We start from the raw sequence: 21,085 nt of genomic DNA on the forward strand, positions 1-21,085 counted from the left end.
ATCTATGCAATCCTGCTAAGCAGGAGTGGCAGCGGCGTAGCGTGGGTTGTCAGCACCCGGGGCAAGGCAAGTAATTTGCGCCCCCTAACCCGGGGCAAGGCAAGTAATTTGCGCCCCCTAACCCGGGGCAAGGCAAGTAATTTGCGCCCCCTAACCCAGGGCAAGGCAAGTAATTTGCGTCCCCTAGCCCGGGGCAAGCCAAGTAATTTGCGCCCCCTAACCCGGGGCAAGCCAAGTAATTTGCGCCCCCTAACCTGCCGCCGCTGCCAGCTTCTTCTTGCTGCTGCCTGGGCTGGGGTATTTACGGTAAGGTAGCCACGGCGGCAGCAGCGGGTCCGTGTCAGGTGATCTGAGGTGAGTTGCCGCTGGCGCTGCCGCCCAAACGACGCCGCTTGCCCGGAGGAGGAGGAGGGCAGAGAGGCGAGGAAAATGCAACATGGCCCAGCAGCTGCGGCGGCGGCGGCGGGGCTGCCTGGCGCGCCCTCCGCGGCCCTGACGCGCGGGGACCGAAGCGAGCGCTGAGAGCCGCTGCCTGCCGGACGCCTTCAGCCCGGACACTCGCACAGCTTGTCGGTTCCGTGAGACACGGGGCTCTGCTACAGCTGCGCCCGAGGCTCTTCGGCGACTCCGGAGCGCGCCCCCCCCCAGATGTTGCGCCCGGTGCGGCTGGCCTCCCCTGCACCCCCCACGCTATGCCACTGAGGAGTGGAGAACCTTCCGGGGGCCACATGCCAGTTGTGGGCAGGGCCAGGGGGCAAAGTGGGTGGAGCAAGGAATGTAACTTCTATATTATATAGTAGGCTAGTTTCTAAACACACACACACTCGCCTCTCTACCATTCTCCATCCAAGCAGGACAGAAGTTCAAGGATGCATTTCAGCCAGGCAAAAACTCTTGAGGATTTACAGTAGGGCTGGCACCGGGTGTGGCCTGGGGAGAGAGACCCAGATAGTTTAGGCTGGGGGGCTGCATTCAGCACAGCAGCGTAGCAACCCCCTGCCACCCAGAATCCAACCCCCGATGCACAGACGCACTAAAAAACCCCTTGCCACCCTACGACCCCCAAACGCCCAGTGCGGATCATCACCACCCTGCCCTGGCTACCTACGCTACTGTTTCAGCACCTGGGCCTGCAGTTCTCTACGCCTGTTGCCAAAAATGCCCACCTTTGGCTCTGGTTCTTTCCGCCATTGGCCCCAGCTCCATTCCCCGTTGGCTGCGACCCCAGTTGACTTTTCTCCTGGGTCAAGAGCCCTACATAAGAAAAAGGTTCCCAGGCCTGGCAGAGGTGGATAAACCATGATAGGATCATTGTAGGAAGGGATCTATCTTACTTATCTATGGGGATGCATCTATCCAAACCTCATTTGTTGTTGTTAATAATAATAATAATAAAAATAATAATATCACCTCTGACATCTGTTCCAAGGCGACATACAAATTATAATGAAAGCATAAAAGCTAGCAGAACTAAAAACAATACAAAACAGGCACCTGTGGCAGGGGCCTGTTCATTCCACTGGGAAAGCTTGCTGGCTGTTGCTCTGACGTTTGTCTCATTTTTGCGTCATCTTCTGTCTTGTAGAGGAAAAGGACAAGATTCATTGCCTTGGATTTCCTAACCGAATGGCTATACAAGTAAGTTACTTAAGCTTTGAAATATTAAACCAGGGGCAGCCAACCTGGTTCTATCCAGATTTTGCTGGAGTACAGCTTTAAAGAATTCCAGTCAACCTGGTAAAAAGTCAAGGACAAAATCTGGAGGGCACCATGTTGGCCGTGTCCATATTAAACGTTCCTAATTTCCCCCCTGTTGTTTGTGAACCATTTTGAGAACCATGTGTTTGATTTCCTTTTCTAACGGTGCCTTTTTAACCTCATGGCGGCCCGATCAGCCACAACCCAAAGAGGAAAGATGAACCGTTTGTTGAGTTCTTCGAGATCCCTTTTGTGAAGGAGTGGCTAAAGGACCAGTAAGTATCATCCAGGAATCAAATACAGTATGCCTGCCCCCCCCATCCCCCCTTCCCGCCTGCTCATCTTGCCCCCTATCTGGCAAACCTCAGGATAGAGCTCAGTCAAATTGTCCCCTCTTCAATTGCCTTTATTATTCATGTGTAACAAAGACTCTCTGACATGCATGCTAATTTGGTAGCCACCTTATTCCAAGGCATTTTTGTCCGTGGTTAATTTGCACAGAAATTGAAAGGGAGAATGCTGAAGGATTCATTATTCCTGAACCCGGAGAGGAGGGGTCTTTAAATTGCCTGCTATTGTTCTGATTATTGTTATACGCATGAACAAATGTTGTTTACTGGCGCAACAGTTTGACAACACATCTTTTTTGGGGGGGGGGGGATTCTGTTGATTCAAAGGGTTCCTTCAGAGTGGGGCCAAATGCGTTTCCACTGTAGCACTTTTGCAACTATGATAGGATAAGCAAGACCTGCTGGGAAGCCACTTTACCCCAACAGTTTGCCACGTTGAGCAGCCTCTCCCATGTGGATGCAAGCCACAAAGCTACCTAAATGGGTGAGATGGTATGTGAATCAGGCGGCAGTGTCACCAATGTGTTTGCCGCCCTGGGCTCCTTAGGGAGGAATAGAGGGATATCATTTTAAGAAACAAACAAGTAAATGAATAAATAAGGTGGTCCCTCCAGTAAATTAATAGAAGGAGACCAGGGTGCTTCAGAAACACTGGGTGTGTGGGGAGTTGTAATAGGAGGAGCGTTGCATACTATTAAGCTACTCTAAAGCCTCGCTCAAAGTCACCTGCCGCTTTGCAAGTGTATGAAAGGAAATAGCCTTCATTTCTGCATTTGTGTGGTTTCCTGTGCCATCTGCCCACGGCCAGCTGGCACATGGGCATTTGACTGGGGTTACAAGAGCGCTTCAGTTTGTTTGCATTATGAAGTACCTCCAAACACCCTCTTGTCGAGCTTTTCATCCTCCGCTATTGACCCTCCGAATTCTCAAAAGTTTCTCAGGGGTTTAACTCCTGCCTCTGTCTGTCTATCTGTCTGTCGATCCGTCCGATGGCTTCTTTGTTCTACTAATAAATTGCAGAACTGCACATAGCAATTTTTCTCTGGAGGCTCACATGCATGCCAAGTGTATGTGGAACAACATTCCCTCCCCTCCACCTTTTATCCTTTTCATATTCTAATTGACCTAAGTCTGCTAGTCTCAGCTGCCTTTACAGTTGACATCACTCAGTTCTCAGCTGGCCCTATAGGGCTAATTTAGCAGGGGTGACTGCTTTCTTTCTCTCTCCACAAAGCTCTGTGCTTCTACAGGCTTTGCAATGTTTCAAGCGGCCTGCCCCGGCCCCGGTTTTCACCATAAGCATTTATTTTGAGCGTCCCCCTGCTCCGTGCCCGGCTACACCGCTCTCATCTTAGCCAGAGCTCAAGGAGAGGGATGGCTTTTGAGCACCGGAGAGAATTGCTCTTCTCCATAGAGTTTCAAAGAAATGGCAGGAGGAGGGTTTGTGTGAAAAAGCAGCTGGGCCGTTTGTAAAGGAGACGTCCGCGTTCATGGAACAGCTTGTTTGGAAGATGCTGGAGTGTTGGAAAATATGGGATAGATAAAAGAGAAGACGTAATTGCACAGTGCATAGTTAAAACTATGGGATTTGCTCCAAAGGGAAGTAATGGTGGCCCTCAGTGTGGTTCGCCACTGTAAAAACAGGATGCTGAACTAGATGTGTCTTTTGCCTTATCTATCAGGGTTGTTCTTATGCTCTTACATTCATGCATTTGTGTTTCTTCGCTAAACTGTGTGCTGTATTCTAAGGAAACATTGCTGTTGAGCTTGGGCTATCAACAGCTACTCAGAAGGGAGTCTGAACCACTCAGCACAGTGAAGGCCCTAACACCCGAAGAGAGGCCAAACTGAGATACAGTGGTACCTCGGGTTACAGACGCTTAAGGTTACATACACTTCAGGTTACAGACTTCGCTGACCCAGAAATAGTACCTCGAGTTAAGAACTTTGCTTCAGAATGAGAACAGAAATCATGCTCCGGTGGCACGGCGGCAGCGGGAGGCCCCATTAACTAAAATGGTGCTTCAGGTTAAGAACAGTTTCAGGTTAAGAATGGACCTCCAGAACGAATTAAGTTCTTAACCCGAGATACCATTGTATAAGGAAGTCATTTGGAAAACTTTGAAAATACCTGTCCTTTCTTCGGTGAGCTCAGAGGGTATAGATAGTTCTTTCCTCATTCTATCCTTTCAAGTACCCTGTGAGGTTGTCTGGCCTGAGCACTGGTGCCTGACCCAAGGTCTGCCATTTTGCTGAGCATCTCACGTTTCAGAAAGCGCAGATTAGGTCGGTTCACTGTTCTTTGTGAACTGAATTGTGTTTCTCCCCCATCGCTAGCCTGAAGCATCTGCCTCACACTGCCTAATGGTAGGGCTGGCCCTGAGGCCATTTCACCACCAGAGATCTGATCATGGGCCTTCAAATAACAGAGAAGCCAAAAGGAAGCAGACAGGGATTCTGGGGAATTCCATCAAATGGAAAAGGAGTGGGAAATGTCAATATTTGCTTATTTGTCCAATATCCAGGACAGAAATCAGTCAGGCAAACGCAATCAGTAGTCACTGTTGTTGTTGCTTTCAGTCCGCAATTGATATGTAATTGATTAGGTTTTTTGGCCATTGCATTTGCATCTCACATTCTTTGCATTGAAACAAATGGCATGGAACAACATAATGACAGCATAACTTATGCACTTTATGTAATCAATTACACAGCTTACATAATTCTCCATAGCAGAAAGTGAGATGGCTAAAGTACTTTTTGGCGGAAGATGAACTGCAGTGGAATGGAAGCACTGCTGTGTGTGATGAGTACAGGGTGGGATGGAAAATGATGCCTTCTCACATCCTTCGAGACAGAGTCTCTTCCCCTTTGCCTCGTTCTTCACATCTCTCGTCTGTTCTTGCCACCTCCTCTCCCCCTTGGCAAGCACAGTTTTTGTTTCCCAGCTGAATGAACAAGCTGTGAATCTATTGCTTTTGGTGACCACTTTGGTTACATGTTATTTTCCGCTCCCCTGCCTTGTGTCTGTTTCCAATTTCATGACTTAAAAAAATTACACACACTCACAAAACATAAAGCCCTTTTAGGCAACACCCCCCCCCCCCGTATGTCAGTAAAACACTTAGCAGATCCTTTCTTCCACCATGCTGGAAATAACAACAGGAAGACATTGCTTCCTGCATTTGAAGCCTGTGTAAAAATCCAGATGAGCTCCTTCAACCACCATTCCAAACATCCACCACCACTCCTCCTCCTGCATCACCCTGTATCAGAAGAGATGCTGCACGCAGCAAACTTCCTCTCTTTCTAAATACACTGGAACAAGAATCACTGCAGGGGCTGAACTATTAGATTGTCAGACACAGTGAATGTCAAAATCTGCCCAGCACGTTTGGCCTAGATTAACGCCTGTGTTCTCCATGTGCGAATCCATACTCCAGCAAAAAAGAGAAAGAAGCAACTATTCCATTCTGAAATGAGTTGACTGAAGCCTTCATTTTTATTTATTTTTTGGAAAAGGCACAACAGAATTAAACAGAATAAGAATTGCCGTGCTTCATTGGGCCAACAGTCTGCCTTGGCCAAGGATGGGGAAACCAGTGGCGCTCCCAGATGTTGTTTGGCTCCAACCCCATCAGCCCTTGCTGGCACAACCAGTAGTCAGATATGATGGGAGTTGTAGTCCGACAGCTTCTGGGAGTGCCACAGGTATCTCATTATGGCGTTCTGCCTTTGGAAGAGGTTGCCCATATGCTGCGGGGAAGCTCAGAAGCTGGGCAAGATGGTGATCTCCATCCAGGTTGTTTGCCCCCAATGTCTAGTGGTCAGGTATACAGTGGTACCTCGGGTAACGACGCTTCAGGTTACAGATTCCGCTAACCCAGAAATAGTACCTCAGGTTAAGAACTTTGCTTCAGGATGAGAACAGAAATCGCACGGCAGCGGCGGCGGCAGCGAGAGGCCCCATTAGCTTAAGTGGTACCTCAGGTTAAGAACAGTTTCAGGTTAAGAACGGACCTCCAGAACAAATTACGTTCTTAACCCGAGGTACCACTGTACTGTCTCTAAATATGGAGTTCCATTTTGCAGTTACAAGCAGGGCCTGCAGCAAAATGTTGCAGTGTGGAGTGCTCCCATTCAGGGTGCCATCCAGACATGTCCATTCCTCCTCCTCAGTAGTCAATCAGTATTCTGTGTTTACTCTCAGTCCTCATTTGGTTGTTTTTAGAGTTCCGCCCCCGGCTTTTATGGATTCCTCCCTGAAAATTTCTGCCCTTCCGTCCCTCTTTTGGTTCCTCCAAGTCTACGGATACCCCAGAGCCCTCATGCCTCCTTCCCAGAGCTGGGCACCTCCTTACCTGCCTTGGGGAAGGCCCGCCTGAGGGCAGGGAAGGGGATGCCAAATTTTGGCCTCGCGCAGGGTGCCATAGTACCCAAGTCCGCCACTGCTCTTGTGCCTCTCCAAATGCATCTCCTGAGGGACAGTGACTTGGGCTGCTGCAGATGAAGTGGCAGTTGATGGAAATCAGGGATCTCCAATGGGAAAAGTCTTCACACAACATTCCAGGTCTGCTATGGAGCAGCAAGGCTCAAGCCTCCTAGTTCCTATACTTGTAAGCTCTCTTGATGGAGCAGAGGGAAAGTCAGCTGGAACCTGCTCCCAAATGCCTTGCTTCAAGCCATATGCATAGCTTTGTGTGGCACCATCACCCCAACTCTTTTTGACTCCAGGACAGGAGCCATTGTAATCATAGAGTGGAAATAAGTGAAAATATATAAGTGTGTGCTGACTTCAGAGTTCCATGTAACTAACCTGCCAAACCAAGGATCAACTTTAGGAACCAGATTGGTGGTACAACGTTGGACTGTTGAGCTGAGATAGCATCGTCTTGCCCAACCTGGCTTTATATGCTAGTCGAACCTTTGCCAACCTGCTGCCCTCCTGATCTTTTCAATGACAACTCCCAGCAGTCTCAGCCAGCATGGCCACTGGGATCAAGATATTTCAAACAGAAGAAGATAGAAGGCTCCTTTCACACTGACATCAAGTTAATGTTGATTTATGCACTGCAAATTTGGACGGATAATCAAGGATCCTCCCTGGCGCACTTTCAGGTATAGTGTTTGACCCACCCTTTCTCAAAGTGGTGTGGAATTTGCTGGACAGCAGAGAATGATCTGTGAAAATCTGCTTGGGGGCATATTTCAAAAACTGTCAGATCTCGATGACTTCAACCACATACATTAATGGGGAGAATTTCATCAGCCTCTGCCTTAAAAGAAAACAGGCATTTCATGGGTTAATCCATTACTTATTGCTGACAGTGTTCATAAGCAGCATTGGAGACCAAGTGACATAAATTAGCATCTCATCTTAGACCCAAGAGTAGTTATTTCCTTCTGGGTGATGGTGATGGTAAATAAATAGCCCTTAATTACTTTTTCGCCTGTGCTTCCATTTTGGTATTTAGATGGGAGCACATACAAAAGCTTTAAATGTAAGGTAACCTCCTTCCTCAATGTGCTACAGCTGCCCCTTGCTGCAGCCTGCCCTATAATAGCAGTATCCACTTCCAGCAAGCAGCCATTTATCTCCTCATGCAGAGGTGGGAAGTACCATACAGAACAGTACCTTTTTTCTTTCCTTGGAAAGTCCTATTTCTATGACTAATAGCTGTCTTAAGTCAGCAAATTTTGATGTTTGTGGCACCAACTTCCTTCGCTTGAAAGCAGGGATGTTGGGGAGTTCCATCAGAAATGGGAGCAGAAATTGCTGCAATTCACATGTTCATCTGAGGTCAGCAACAGAAATTGTGCAAGTGAAGACAAGTGGTATTGGTTGTCTTTTTTTTTTTCCTTCAGTCCTCAACATTACACACATAATTGCATTATTTTCTGCATTGTTTCTATTCTATTGATATTGTTTATTTATTATCAATTTATATCTTGCCCTTCTTCCTGCAGAAACTGAGAGCAGCAAACACAATAATAATGATAACAATCTTTTTAAAGCATTCTAAAAGCAGTTGAAAATATTCTAAAAACATTTTCTTAACCTGTGATCTCAGAGTTGCCAGGAGTGTTTTGATGTTTTTCTTCCACTGAAATGCATTGGCATTTGTGACATAATTCATTGCATTAGTTTGGGTTAGAGAGAGAGAGAGATGAATAACTTAGATTTTAGCGTAAACTGATCTGTAGCAGAATGGAAACAGCGCTGGTTACGTGTGGAAGACAGGACAGAATGAAAGTTGCTGCTCCCTACATCCCCGCTTGTTTGCCAGCAGTTCTCTTCCTTTCTTGCCTTTTAATAACACATGAGTCACATGTCTGGGATTGCAGGAGGGATGTGGACAAAAAATAGCCATCCCTCTGGGCTCTGACGGAGGGCACTGCTAATGCAAATAAAGATAATCTGTAATATAGGATCATAGGAGTATAGAATTGGAATTTGTTGGTTTGTTTAAGGTGGAAGTTCAAATCGTGAATTTACTAAGTCACACCTTGTATTAAAGTACTGGGAAGCTATGTTATTTCTGAGCCGAAATCTTCCTAGTACAAGCAAAGTGTTTATGTTTCAGACATTGTGTATAGATTGGCGTTCACGGGATAGCTGTTAATTTCAAAATCAACGGAGTTGTCAGCTCTGATTCGTCTTGGAGTGTCACAGCTGTCTCCTGCCACAAATAACTTTTCCCCTCTCTCCCAGTTCACTCTTGATGGGCTATTGCCTCTGCTCATATTCTATTTTTATTTGACCTGAAGCCAATTACTAATACTCCTGGAGACAAAAATGGACCTGGCATGCCTTCTGCTCCCAGCCTGCTGAAATGATTGATATCTCTAGGAGACTTCCCCCCTCCACCCCCTGAATATTGAGCCCTCCCTCCACCTTTGCCTTGATTTATACATTGCCTTTTCTACTTTAGTCCTGGATCAGTTCTCTGACAGCTCCTCATGATTTAAAAATGAAGCCTGTAGAGCTGGGGCCAGAGCTAATTTTCCAAGGTTAGGAAGGGTGATCTTGTGTTTCCCTGAAAGAGGATATAAACGTTGGTAATAAATGAAGGAGAGAGCCACTGTCAGAGGGCTTCATTGGGGTGCTGGCGGACTTTTTGAGGACATAAAAGGGGGCACTTTGGAAAACCGTATGAAGTTGAGAGCACTGGGAAGCATGATTGTTGTTTATATCCTGGTATTCTAGGTGTGGGAAACCTTTGGCGCTCCAGATGTTGCTGAACTATGGCTCCCATCAGCCCCATCAAGCATGGGCAATGTCCAGGGATGATGGGAGTTGTAGTTCAGCAACATCTTGAGAGCCTACACTATTCCGTGTCACATAAGGTTGGTTAAAAATATGACTTACCGTATTTTTCCGTGTATAAGACTATATTTTTTCCTAAATTTTTGAAGTTTAAAATAAGGGGTCATCTTATACACAGATAGTGCATTTTCTTAATTTTGGGTTAAAAAAAATAAGGGGCGTCTTATACATGGGGGCGTCTTATACGTGGAAAAATATAGTAATTTATCCATGATTTTCTGCCCTTCCGTCCCTCTTTTGGTTCCTCCAAGTCTACGGATACCCCAGAGCCCTCATGCCTCCTTCCCAGAGCTGGGCACCTCCTTACCTGCCTTGGGGAAGGCCCGCCTGAGGGCAGGGAAGGGGATGCCAAATTTTGGCCTCGCTCAGGGTGCCATAGTACCCAAGTCTGCCACTGCTCTTGTGCCTCTCCAAATGCATCTCCTGAGGGACAGTGACTTGGGCTGCTGCAGATGAAGTGGCAGTTGATGGGAATCAGGGATCTCCAATGGGAAAAGTCTTCACACAATGTTCCAGGTCTGCTATGGAGCAGCAAGGCTCAAGCCTCCTAGTTCCTATTCTTGTAAGCTCTCTTGATGGAGCAGAGGGAAAGTCAGCTGGAACCTGCTCCCAAATGCCTTTCTTCAAGCCAACGTCACACTGTTCATGCAGAGGCTGTTCTTACTGGGCCATGTCAGAGCTTCATTGCCTCCATGACCATGACAACTGTGGGGCTGTCTTCAGTTTGCAAGACAGTTGGAGGATAGACATTGGTTGCCTCCAGACGAGGTTGAGCACACTGTCCAGTCTTGGAATCAGTTCAGCTTTTGAGACCTGAGGACATCGTCATGCTGCTTGCAGCTATCTGATCTACCACATGCCCTCTCAACACTTGCCTTTCATGACTAGTTTGAAAATGTCCAGGGGGCCGTTGGTTGTCTTAGTGGGTTCTAGGTCTACTAAACACATTTTTGGATGAGAGGCTGGGGCTTGTGGCACTTAAAGAGGCAATAGGGTGTCCACTCCTTGAAAAAGCCCTCCATGGATTTGGAGGATTAGGATAACTACTAAAGGTAAAGGACTGCTGGACGGTTAAGTCCAGTCAAAGGTGACTATGGGGGGTGTGGTGCTCATCTCGCTTTCAGGCCAAGAGAGCCAGTGTTTGTCCACAGACAGTTTTCCAGTCATGTGGCCAGCATGACTAAACCATTGTTGGCGCAATGGAACTCTGTGACGGAAACCAGAACACATGGAAATGCTGTTTACCTTCCCGCCGCAGTGGTACCTATTTATCTACTTGCACTGGTGTGCTTTCAGATTGCTAGGTTGGCAGAAGCTGGGACAAAGCACCATCGCCGTGCAGATTCGAACCGCCGTCCTTCAAATCGGCAAGCCCAAGAGGCTCAGTGGTTTAGACCACAGTGCCACCCACATCCCTACAGGATAACTACTGCCTGGTCACAGATACCCCTTTTTGAGTATGGTGCTTGAGAGGATGGCAAATCCATTCCAGTTCGAGTTCAGTCCTGGGTATGGGACTGAATTGGCCTTGGTTTTATTAATGGATGACTTTTATTGGCTGGACTGACTTGGTTAGTTTGTATTGAAAGGCAGTGGTTCCACTCCTACCTACGGGATCATTCTGAGAGATGTGGCATTGGTGACTATACCTCAGCCACATGTCTGTTATTTTTTGAGGTGCCACAAGGAGCCATCTTGTCCCCATTTCCCATTTCCCAGTTCCATTTTCCATCTATTTGAAACCACCATGAGCAGTCATTAGGAGACTTGGAGTCTGATGTCATTAGTTTGACAGTGACCTTCCTTTTACCCAAGGTGTGATTTTGAATTTTTTTTAAAAAAAACACATTTGCTTCAGTCCTAGGCCACCAATTCCGCTGTCCCTGCTGTTAACGGAGGAAGAAGCAGGCAACATAATTCAATCATTCTGGAGAGGTTATCGGGTAAGAGTCATCTATAATTATTTTGTTTGATGTTGAATCTGTGCGACTGCGGAGGCCCTGGGGAAAACCCCTTACATAAATTCTAAGTAGCAGGTGCTATAAATAGCCATGAAGACCCTGATGGTTGGCTTGTGTTTGCATAGAAGCTGTCTCGTGCTGGCGATCTTTTCGTGGGGAGAAGGAGGGGGCAAGCTGCTGTGCTTTTATAAATAAATAAATAAAGATTAACCCGAAACAAAGAAGTTCAGAGATGAAATGGGCTTCATCAGGGTGTGAAAAGCTTCCTTGCTCTAACTTCCATTTTTTATGGTCCCTTTTTTTTCTGGCGGCAAGAAGACGTCTGGAAAAAAATCCCCAAGTCTCATGTCTGAGCATGTGAATCAGTGCAGAGGAGGGAGGGATCCACTGAGGCACGAGAAAAGACATAAATGAAGGAACGGGATGCTGAGCTGTTTGGGAGGAAAAAATAAAGAGGGAAGAAGAAGAAGGATTATAGGCCTGTGTACAGGGTGTGCTCAGGCTTGCCTTAATGCCAAAATAGTGGCTTTATGGGTCCCTGATGTTGCTCAACTATAGTAGAGCGCTAGCTCCATCGTGGTGACCAGGTTGCTTTTCCGCATCTGCATACAGGTTGAGGAGGGATGAGAGAGCTGTTGAGACACAAAATAAATGTCAGTCTTTGTGGAAAAGGAGGCAGGAGTGCTTGGGGGAATGGCCTGGGGCACGCCCTTGAGCAGCAAGCGCCACCTTATCTCTGAGGTTTTGCCGCTTGGAGGGTCCATTGCTGTTCTTTGAGGTGAAGTAACAATGTGGGAGCCCCATATGTCCTTCTGCCACAAAAGCAGCCCCTCACCTCCACATTTCTCTCTCCTCAAAAGGTGGTGAGTGGTAGGCTCCTTGCGAAGCAACGAAAACATGCTCCCACCTTTGCAGAGACAGCTCTCCCGCCCCTCCTCGGCCTGCATGCAGAAGCAGTTTGTATTTTTTAAGTCATGTTTCATTGTTAATCTAAAAATATATATGTTTACTTTCTTTGTTTGATGCATGAAAATAATGCCCTTTAGGATTATGTGCACGATAAATGTTCACCTTAAAAATATTCCCTGTGTTCACAGCCTAATGGCATGTGCTGTGCGTGCCTACGAACAGGCTAGATGGGGAACAAACTAAGAAAAACTAGAAACTAACTAGGCGCATAGGCTTCCTCATGCCAAATGTTCACGATATGTGTTTGGTTTGTGAGGCATTTCTGAAATTAATGTGCACGTATTATGTCTTCGGTGACATTGCCGTGCATCTTGAGGTACTCATCTGGAGAAAAAAAAAGCCAGAGAAGTCATAAGAATATTCCATTATCTGTCCATTTTTGTATTCAGTGGTTCTTGCTCTGCTGTGTAGCTCTGTGATCCTCTCCACAGGATCAGCTCATTATGGAGTCATTTTGGGAAACTACCTTTAGTCAGATATGACTGAATCTGTGCTCTTTTATCTGAAAGCAGCTCTACATTGACCAGGCTCTGATAGAGGTTATCTTTAATATTTCTTCTTATGAGCAATAACAATGCTACTGTCAAATGTGCATTGCATTAATTATATTAGGAAGTTTCAGCTGCCTGCTGAGGGCCTTTTTGGCATAATTCTTTCCTGATAAATTTGCTCAGATTCAATCCAACCCGGCTCTGAGAGATGGGAACCTGTGTCACAGGCTTCAGGAGTACTCACTTGTAGCAGCTGCATGGATTGGTTTCAGCCTAGTTTCCCTCAAAGTTATGAACAGTATTGGATCCATAGGTTTTCCTCTAGAGGAAGGGGACATTTGGATCCAAGCCGGAGTCCTTGACTCCTAGAGTTGGAAGGAGCCTTTGAAGAACCATCTGCAACCATCTTTCCAAAGTTGCCTTCAGAGTTGTCTCCAGATGTTTTGTACTACACCTCCCACTATCGGCCATGCTGGCTGAGGCAGATGGGAGATGGGAGCACACCAGATTGAGGAAGACTGTACCAGTTTTTCTCTGACTTATTTCCCATCTTGGCAAGTTGGTGTGATCTCGTTGGGCCACCAGCAGAAATGGTGAATGCCAAATTTGGGGAGAGCTTTCTCTGCTTACTTTTTAAAAAGCCAACTTAGTGTATAGTTGAATTTAGGTATCTTCTCATCCCTTTGAAGAAAAGGTTACCAAGGCTGTAATAGCAGAGGCACATTTAGATTATGTTTTCAGATCGGGATTCCAACCTGGCTATGAGACAGAGAGGGCTTTGGAAGTCCTGGTGGGTGATCTAAGTCTAAAGGTTCAGAACAGCCCATGAAATAAGCAAGGAGATTTGTGCAGGTGTAAAGCCCAAGACAAAGTGTCCATGCACCGAAGCAGATCTGTACAACTTTGACCTACTGACCGAAAGACAACTTAATAGGCATGCACGATAGCCCACCTGAGGTTCCCTGGAACAGTTTTACTGCCTGCTAAGGGCAGGGTGGACATGTTTTCATGATGGACTTGTGGACTTCCTGGAAACATGACACTGGACTAGTAGATCTCTGATTGGGCTCTTCATTTTGCTGCTCTGTTGTTCAGAGGAAAGTATGTGGAGTTACTATGTGGACTTAAAGGTGATGGGGAAATAATTTTGTATGCACTCTCTTATCTTTTTAGACTAGGAGAAATTGCATGTGTGCCACAGTTTCCCTTGCAGGAAAGAGCTACTCATTTGGGCTATGTTACATGTGCATCCACAGAAATATTTTTTGGCAAGGGGAAAATAACACTCTAGACAAATGACTTTGCTGCTACCTCTTGTATTTGTGTTGACACACTCCCAAACAGCAGCTACACTGAAATGCTGGATACCATTATGTTTTCTATTGAGCAACAATAATTTCTCCATCAGGGAAGACCAGCAGAAAAGCAATCCAAAAGTTTAGATAATGGGTGTTTCACTCTAACCTTATTGGATAGATCTTCCTTCCTAAGCTTTAGTCATTGCTGTTACTTCATGCACTGGCAAAAAGACAGTGCTTGCTGCTGCTTTCAGTCCAGAAATGATACGTAATTGATTGCATTCCTCCTACCCCCATTTACATTCGGGTTTCGTTTGCATTGAAATGAATGGGGTGGAATACCTGAATGACAATGTCATTTTGCCACAGCGGGTAGCGAGATGACAAATGTGGTTTTTGGCAGAAGACAAACTGCAACAACGCTGAACCAGCATTGCATCAAATACAGGGCAGAACAGAAAATGATGCCTTTTTACATTAGTAATTAATAATAATAATCACTCTTCAAGGTCCGCTGTGAACCTGAGGTTCAAGAATTACGCCAGTGGCAGAAACACTTGAGGGAGACAAAGAACATTATTAAGCGCGTGCGAGAATTCTGGGCCAAGCAAGAGAAAAAAGGTAACTTTCTCCCCCCCCCCCCCCAAACAGGATGTAAATGGTACAGCTGGAACATTTTGTTAAATGACCAGTTATACTGTGGTTAGCCGAAGCATCCTTTTGTTCAAGCACTAGAAATGGGCAACACTGCCAGTTAGGTTTTTCTCATTTCTCCAGTCTTAAGTTCAGCTCTCCACCTTTCCAAATAATAATAGCATCAATATCCTTTTTTTAAAAAAAAGAAAGGAAGGAAGGAAGTCCTCCTGTAAATCAATTGCCACACATTTTCAGTTGAAACTTCATGAAGGTTTTGAAGCAGAACTATTGAACAAATTAGAGATGTGAGTGATCTGGTTAGTAGATGGATCCTGAGATGCATAGAAGTCTGTCTCAGGTGAATCAGGTTGGCCTTGCCCGAAAGCACAAATTTGCTTGAAAGTGCAGACAGTGATTTTCTCCACCATCCCTGGAGGAGACTCTAGTTGGGTTCATCATAGCTCCCATCAAGACAGGGTGCTAAATAATATGTAGCATGTGCTAAAAATAAGATTTCGCTCGGCAGTGTTTGTCAGTTTGGTGCTCTTAATGTACATGATGCCTTTTGCTTTTATGACAACATCATTGTATATTGTTGCCATCTTGGTACCTGTGATTGTAAATCCCTCCAAAGAGAAATCTCCCCACAAGTGGTAAGCCTTTTGAACTGGTGGCATTTATAGGAGGACCAATGTAATAAATAGTGTTGTTTGGTCTTGTTTGAAAGGTCTGGAAAACGTAAGGTATGGAATAATTCCCAAATTGGGATTCTCCCCCCACCCCCAATTTAAAAATAAAATGCAGAACCCTTAAGGGATCTCTGCAATGCAATATAAAGGTGCAACACTGATGGGACAGAACAGAAACGAGCCAACACATGTTGTACAGTGAAGACATTTTGCCTTTTTTATTTTTGAGAAGCATCCCAAAGCTTTACGCATCCATTGTGTGCACGGCACATTGTGATGACATTCTGTCCAATACAATGGATATCTCTGTGTTTGCACTTTGCTGCAAAGACAACTGGTTCTCTATCCAAAATGCAGCGGTTCTGGCTCACAATCTATTGGGGTTATTTTGTTCTTCCAGAAGTTATTATGGTGATAGATGAGGATGATGCCTTGGGGGCAAATGACCTTTGCCACCCCCCAACCCCACCCCCAGCTCCAATTTGCTTCTTCACCCTTCTTCATTTTCAAGGGAGGAATGAACAATAAAACCACAATGAAGTTGTTGGTTCTTTGGGGGAAGGTTAAAAACCTTTTTCCTTTTAAAAGCGGTTAATATTATTATTATTATTATTATTATTATTATTATTAGCATGTATTGCTTATTTTTTCATTGGGCTTGGAAGGAGCATTCTCTTGTAGCCGGTAGAATAGCTTTTGGCATGTGCTTGGTTGGTTTGCCTTTGGTGCCCACAACAGTTTTTCTGGTTTGCAAATGTGTTCACAGGCCTAAAAAGACTAGCAATCCCTGTTTCAGCATTCTATCTGATTGTGGGATTTTTTGTTTGTTTGCCCTAACAAACAGCAGTTGCTTAGCCAACAGAAAGGCATGATTTAAGGCTGGCTAGTGGCCAGGATTTATTAGGTCCAGAGTGGCCCTCAAGATATTAGTGTTCTGGAGTGATAATTTCAAGCATTCAGGAAGGATTCAAAGTAAACATAGAAACACACATACAGACTGATTAATTTCAGAATTAATATATGAAGTTATAGGAAAGGGGGTGGAAGTCTTTGTGCCTGGCTCTGAATAGTGGCTGCTGTTTTCAAAATACAAATGCGGCTTTGTTTGGGGCAAAATGTTTGAACAAACAATTTTGTTGCCATGTGATAAACACCAAAGAGGAAGGGCTATCAAATTCTCTAGCCTTCGGTCTGCCAAGTGATTGCGAGAAGAATCTCGAAGGATGACAGTTGTTATTCCAAATACATTTGGTCAAAGTGTGTATGAAATAAATAAGATGATTCTCAAAGAAATGGGGAGATACCTTTCTACACCTCCTCCTCCTCCTTTCAGTGTTGCACTAATAAAAATAAAGCCACATTTGTATTTTAAAAACAGCAGCCTCTGGAGGAGGAGGTGGTGGAGGAAGAGGAAATGTCAGAAGCTATAGAGGCAATGGGGTTTGGTGAGCAGGAGGAGGCTGAGGCAGAGAGCCGTCCAAGCTCAGAAGCAGAAGAGGTAGCTGGAGGGGAGTGGGGCTAGGAGACAGAGAGACAGGTTTTTGAAGAACCCAGGGAGTCTCCCTCTCCTGCTTGGTCTCCTAGAGCACACAGAGAATTGAAATGAGCAAATCAGAGATTGTTTGTGCGCAGACGCAGTCTTGGAAAAAACCCTGGGGAGGAGGGGACTTAGGAAGCTGTGGGAAGGTGGAGGGTCTTCAGTCCTCACAATTGCCTCATTGCGGCAAGACCTATTGGGAATAGTTGCTGGGATTTCTAGGCCTGCACTGATTTGGTTGCTTTGCATAAAGAGTTAACTTCACTGACACCATGTTTTTATTACTGATCTACGCTTGACTCCTGCTCCTGACAGGCCCTCCTGTTAGTATGACCGGCCACTAGCATTGTTATCATTTTAGTGCAAAGTCCTTGTTTATTTGCTCAGACATTTTTTAAGGGTTTGGTTTTTTCATCTGCATTCCTGTTGCCGTTTGAACTTTAGCTAGTAAAGGGACCCCTGACCATTAGGTACAGTTGTGACCGACTCTGGGGTTGCGGCGCTCATCTCACTTTACTGGCCGAGGGAGCCGGTGTACAGCTTCCGGGTCATGTGGCCAGCAGGACTAAGCCGCTTCTGGTGAACCAGAGCAGGGCATGGAAACGCCGTTTACCTTCCCGCCGGACTAGTACCTATTTATCTACTTGCACTTGACGTGCTTCCGAACTGCTAGGTTGGCAGGAGCAGGGACCGAGCAACAGGAGCTCACCCTGTTGCAGGGATTCGAACCACCGACCTTCTGATCGGCAAGTCCTAGGCTCTGTGGTTTAACCCACAGCGCCACCCGTGTCCCTTTGGACTTTAGCTACCTCTTATTTATTCCGATATGGGGCTCTGTTGCTTTATGATTTTATTCTACAGTTTGCTTATATTACCTGTGGCCCGCCATATATTCTTGCACTACAACTCCCATCATCCCTGGCCCCTGGCTATGCTGGCTGGGGCTGATGGGAGCTGGAGTCCAGCAACATCAGAAGTTCCCCACCCCTGACACAGAGAAAGGGTAGGTTATAAATACTTGAGGTATACAAGCACCGTTTTGTGGATTTCACAGAAATATTGAATTGCTTTCCAAACAAAAGCACAGCACTGCACTGCAAGTTCGAGGAGCATGCGGCGTTTGCATCGAGTGCTTTCCAAATGCCAGGGATGGTTGGAACACTTGATCGTTGCAGTGACAGCTGAGAATGTGGCGGCAGGAGTCATGCGACCCCAGGGAGGCAGATCCTGATGCCGTAGTCCACACCCACCACCGGGGAGTCTTTGAAATGCCAAACCCACTGCAGGATTATTTTGCTTTCGGAAAATCAGAAAGGAAACAGCAGTCACGGTGGTGGGTAGAATGAAAGGTGATGCTTCGGGTCAGCTGGATCAAACTTCCTGCTAAAGCTATATACACTAATGGAGTTGCATTAATGATCTTGGTGACTGCAATACTGGCTCCTTCTGACTAGTTCACAGATGTATTTACCAGTCAGTGCAGAGGTCTGTCTGGAGCTATATTCCTTCTCTTTGCATGTTGCCTTATTCTCATTCAGGTGATGAACATTGGTCTATAGGCTAAAGATGGGGATCTTGTGGCACTCCAGACCACAACCCTTACTATTACTCATGCTGGCTGAGGATGATGGGAGAGAGTTGAAGTACAGCTGCATCTCGAGGGCCTCAGGCTTCCCATCCATGCTTTGCTTTGCATGGTTTGAGGCTGGAGATAGGGCAACTCACACTATTAGAACCCCCCACCCACCAAAAATTGTCATGGAAAGGGCTGGCATCAGGGCTGGCACCAGGTTTATGGGGAGCCTTGCCCCGAGACTGAACTGATGCCAACTGTTTTGTAGTTTAATGAACCATTTGTAAAGTTGCAACGAACATGCTTTGTGTGTGGAAGGTCCTTGGCTGAATCCCTGGCATCTCCAAGCAGGACTGGAGGAAAATGCAGCACAAAACTCTGCTGCCAGTTGGTGTAGTAGACAATATTGAGATAGTTGGACCAACTCTCACTTGGTATTTGGCAGTTTCCTAATTTTCTCCAGGCTGCAGTTGTTTTTCTGTAATTGCTCTATCAACCAGGCTGGTACTCTGAGGTGTTCACAATTCCATCTTTGCATGAGGATTGCATGTCTAACAGTCTAAGACTTTATATCCAGTAGCTAAAGGGGGAGCTGAGAAGCTTTCCATAGGATGGAAATTTTAGAAGTGTCAGGTTGTGTGCATGTGTTTTAAATGAAGCCACCGATAATCTGCCCAAAGAGCACTCCCATTCTAAGATGCTATATGAGCATCCCCAACTCCCTCTTGTAAAACCATTTTCATCCATGACTTCGCCTAGATTTTGCACTAGACTGTACATTGTGCTAACTGTTGTTTTAGAACTCAAATCATGAGCATTCAGACCATCATGGAAACAATTGTTTAGACCCAGTTGTCTGGTTTTCATTTCTGTCTGGCCAAGGCTCCCCACTCTAGCCTACCAAAGGTTGTAAACAATGGTATATCAGTTCAGACATTGCATCCTACTGCAGTTAGAAGGAACCCTTGAAACCCTTCAAAGCACTGGTTTCTGATTTTGGTTTGCTTTACCAAAGTATGTTGTTCTCTTGATTGTGCCAAAACACAGTTAAGCTTCTTTAACCATGATTTGGCATGATGTCTAGAGTGAGCCACTGCACACTGCCTGTTCTCATTCCAGAGATTATTGTTCAGTCAGCCAAGGGTACACCATTGCCAGTCAATGTATGAGTTTCCAGAAATCATTGCTAGTCATTCCCTTACTATTGGATGCTTCCTGTGCACAGACACATGTCTCTGAGATTTCTGAATACTTTTGGGGAACATCTTAGCTTTATAATTAAGGTTTAGTTACTCCCTTATCATTACATAGGGCTCTTGGGGCCTGTTCTCATTTCAGCTGCTCATCTGGGGATGGTTTAAAAAAGAGATTCCTTATGATTGGATCTTATCTATTTGATTGAATTCTGGATTCATTTGTTCTCTGCATAGAGCAGTGACAAACCTGCTCCTATTGCTTCCATTTGTTTGAACTTTTGTGCCCCAGATCTTTTTTCAGAGGATATACAGAAAAAAAATACGTTTCTTAGTCAGAATTGCCCATATCTGTTAGGAGAAATATGCAGTAAGACATTGATGAATTTTCATGGGGACTTTAAAAAAGCAAACTAACGTGGAAAGTTGGAGAACTGGATTTAAGACTGGAAAAATGAGAAACAGAAAGAAACAGAAATGGACAGATTCACCCATCCTGGGGCGGGGCGGGGTGGGGGGCATCAATAGTTTCTCCAATATCACATGAACTGAATGAACATTATCAATGCAGACTGTGGAGACTTTCCCAGCAGCAGCATTGCATAGCTAAAGGAATCTGGGTGACTTTTAAGACCAGACTCTCTTGTTCCATCTAGACAGGCAGCAGCTCCTGTTTCATGCTGATGCTGTTTTGGGCATTTCATTAATCAGCTGGAGCGACTGTCGGATTCTGTATCTCTTTTACCCTGAGCCCCTGTGCTCAGTTTCCTTTCTAAAAAGGAAGTTTCGTTCCTTTGCAAGGTTGTTCTACTGCTGCCTGTGCAAATTCCCATTCACTATTTGCTTCAAATGTTTGCATTGGATAAGTTCTCCCATCCCTTACCCTTTTCCTTGGCTTTTTCTAAAAGTTGAGGTAGTGTTGAAGTAAACCTTGACTTGCGTATGATATTGTTGTCTTGCACTGATTGTTTTGATTCAAGCTGCAATCGTGTACGCTGACCTGGGAGTTCCTTCTATTTCCAACGTTCAGGCTGCAAGTGCCATTCCTTTTATATAGCCAAAACAACAACACCCCATGTGCAAGAGGGAGGTGTCTACAGGGAACCCTAAAGATTGCAAAAGTACAACAAATATATTGGTGGAAGAATCCCTAAGTTTGAGTGGGTGTGTGGGAAACCCCAAAGTAGACTGGGTGTTGTGAGACAGGGAATGGAGAAGGGGGAATGGAATCCCCCCAGTTAATACTAATTTCTGAGCAAACCTGCATAGATTACTTGCATTTATATCCTACCCTCTTCCATCCTGGCTGAGGCTGATGGGAATTGGAGTCCAATAGCATCTGGAGGCCCCCCTGATATAAAAC

General features: G+C 45.5%; 2 protein-coding genes and 1 long non-coding RNA gene across 6 annotated transcripts in view; 1 reads left to right on the forward strand and 2 right to left on the reverse strand.

Annotated features, from left to right (window-relative positions):
• UMOD (uromodulin) overlaps positions 1-21,085 on the reverse strand; it is a 268,506-nt gene that overhangs the window by 57,676 nt on the left and 189,745 nt on the right. The window lies entirely within an intron of this gene.
• IQCK (IQ motif containing K) overlaps positions 1-21,085 on the forward strand; it is a 35,545-nt gene that overhangs the window by 9,135 nt on the left and 5,325 nt on the right. For 2 of the 4 annotated variants that reach the window (XM_083585387.1, XM_083585388.1), the window contains exons 5-8: positions 1,586-1,638; positions 1,896-1,973; positions 11,234-11,318; positions 14,604-14,715. In XM_083585387.1, coding sequence (XP_083441513.1) covers positions 1,586-1,638; positions 1,896-1,973; positions 11,234-11,318; positions 14,604-14,715 — 328 coding nt within the window. The remainder of the gene's footprint in view (positions 1-1,585; positions 1,639-1,895; positions 1,974-11,233; positions 11,319-14,603; positions 14,716-21,085) is intronic. The other 2 variants (XM_083585390.1, XM_083585389.1) reach the window with 2 other exon arrangements.
• Positions 7,096-10,129, reverse strand: LOC310749042. The gene is made up of 2 exons (XR_014541453.1): positions 9,683-10,129; positions 7,096-7,324 (listed from the first exon to the last, which is right to left on the reverse strand). It is a non-coding gene; the product is annotated as an uncharacterized lncRNA (long non-coding RNA).

This window comes from Podarcis filfolensis (genome assembly GCF_964270895.1).
Source record: "Podarcis filfolensis genome assembly, chromosome: 14".
NCBI classification, from domain to species: domain Eukaryota; kingdom Metazoa; phylum Chordata; class Lepidosauria; order Squamata; family Lacertidae; genus Podarcis; species Podarcis filfolensis.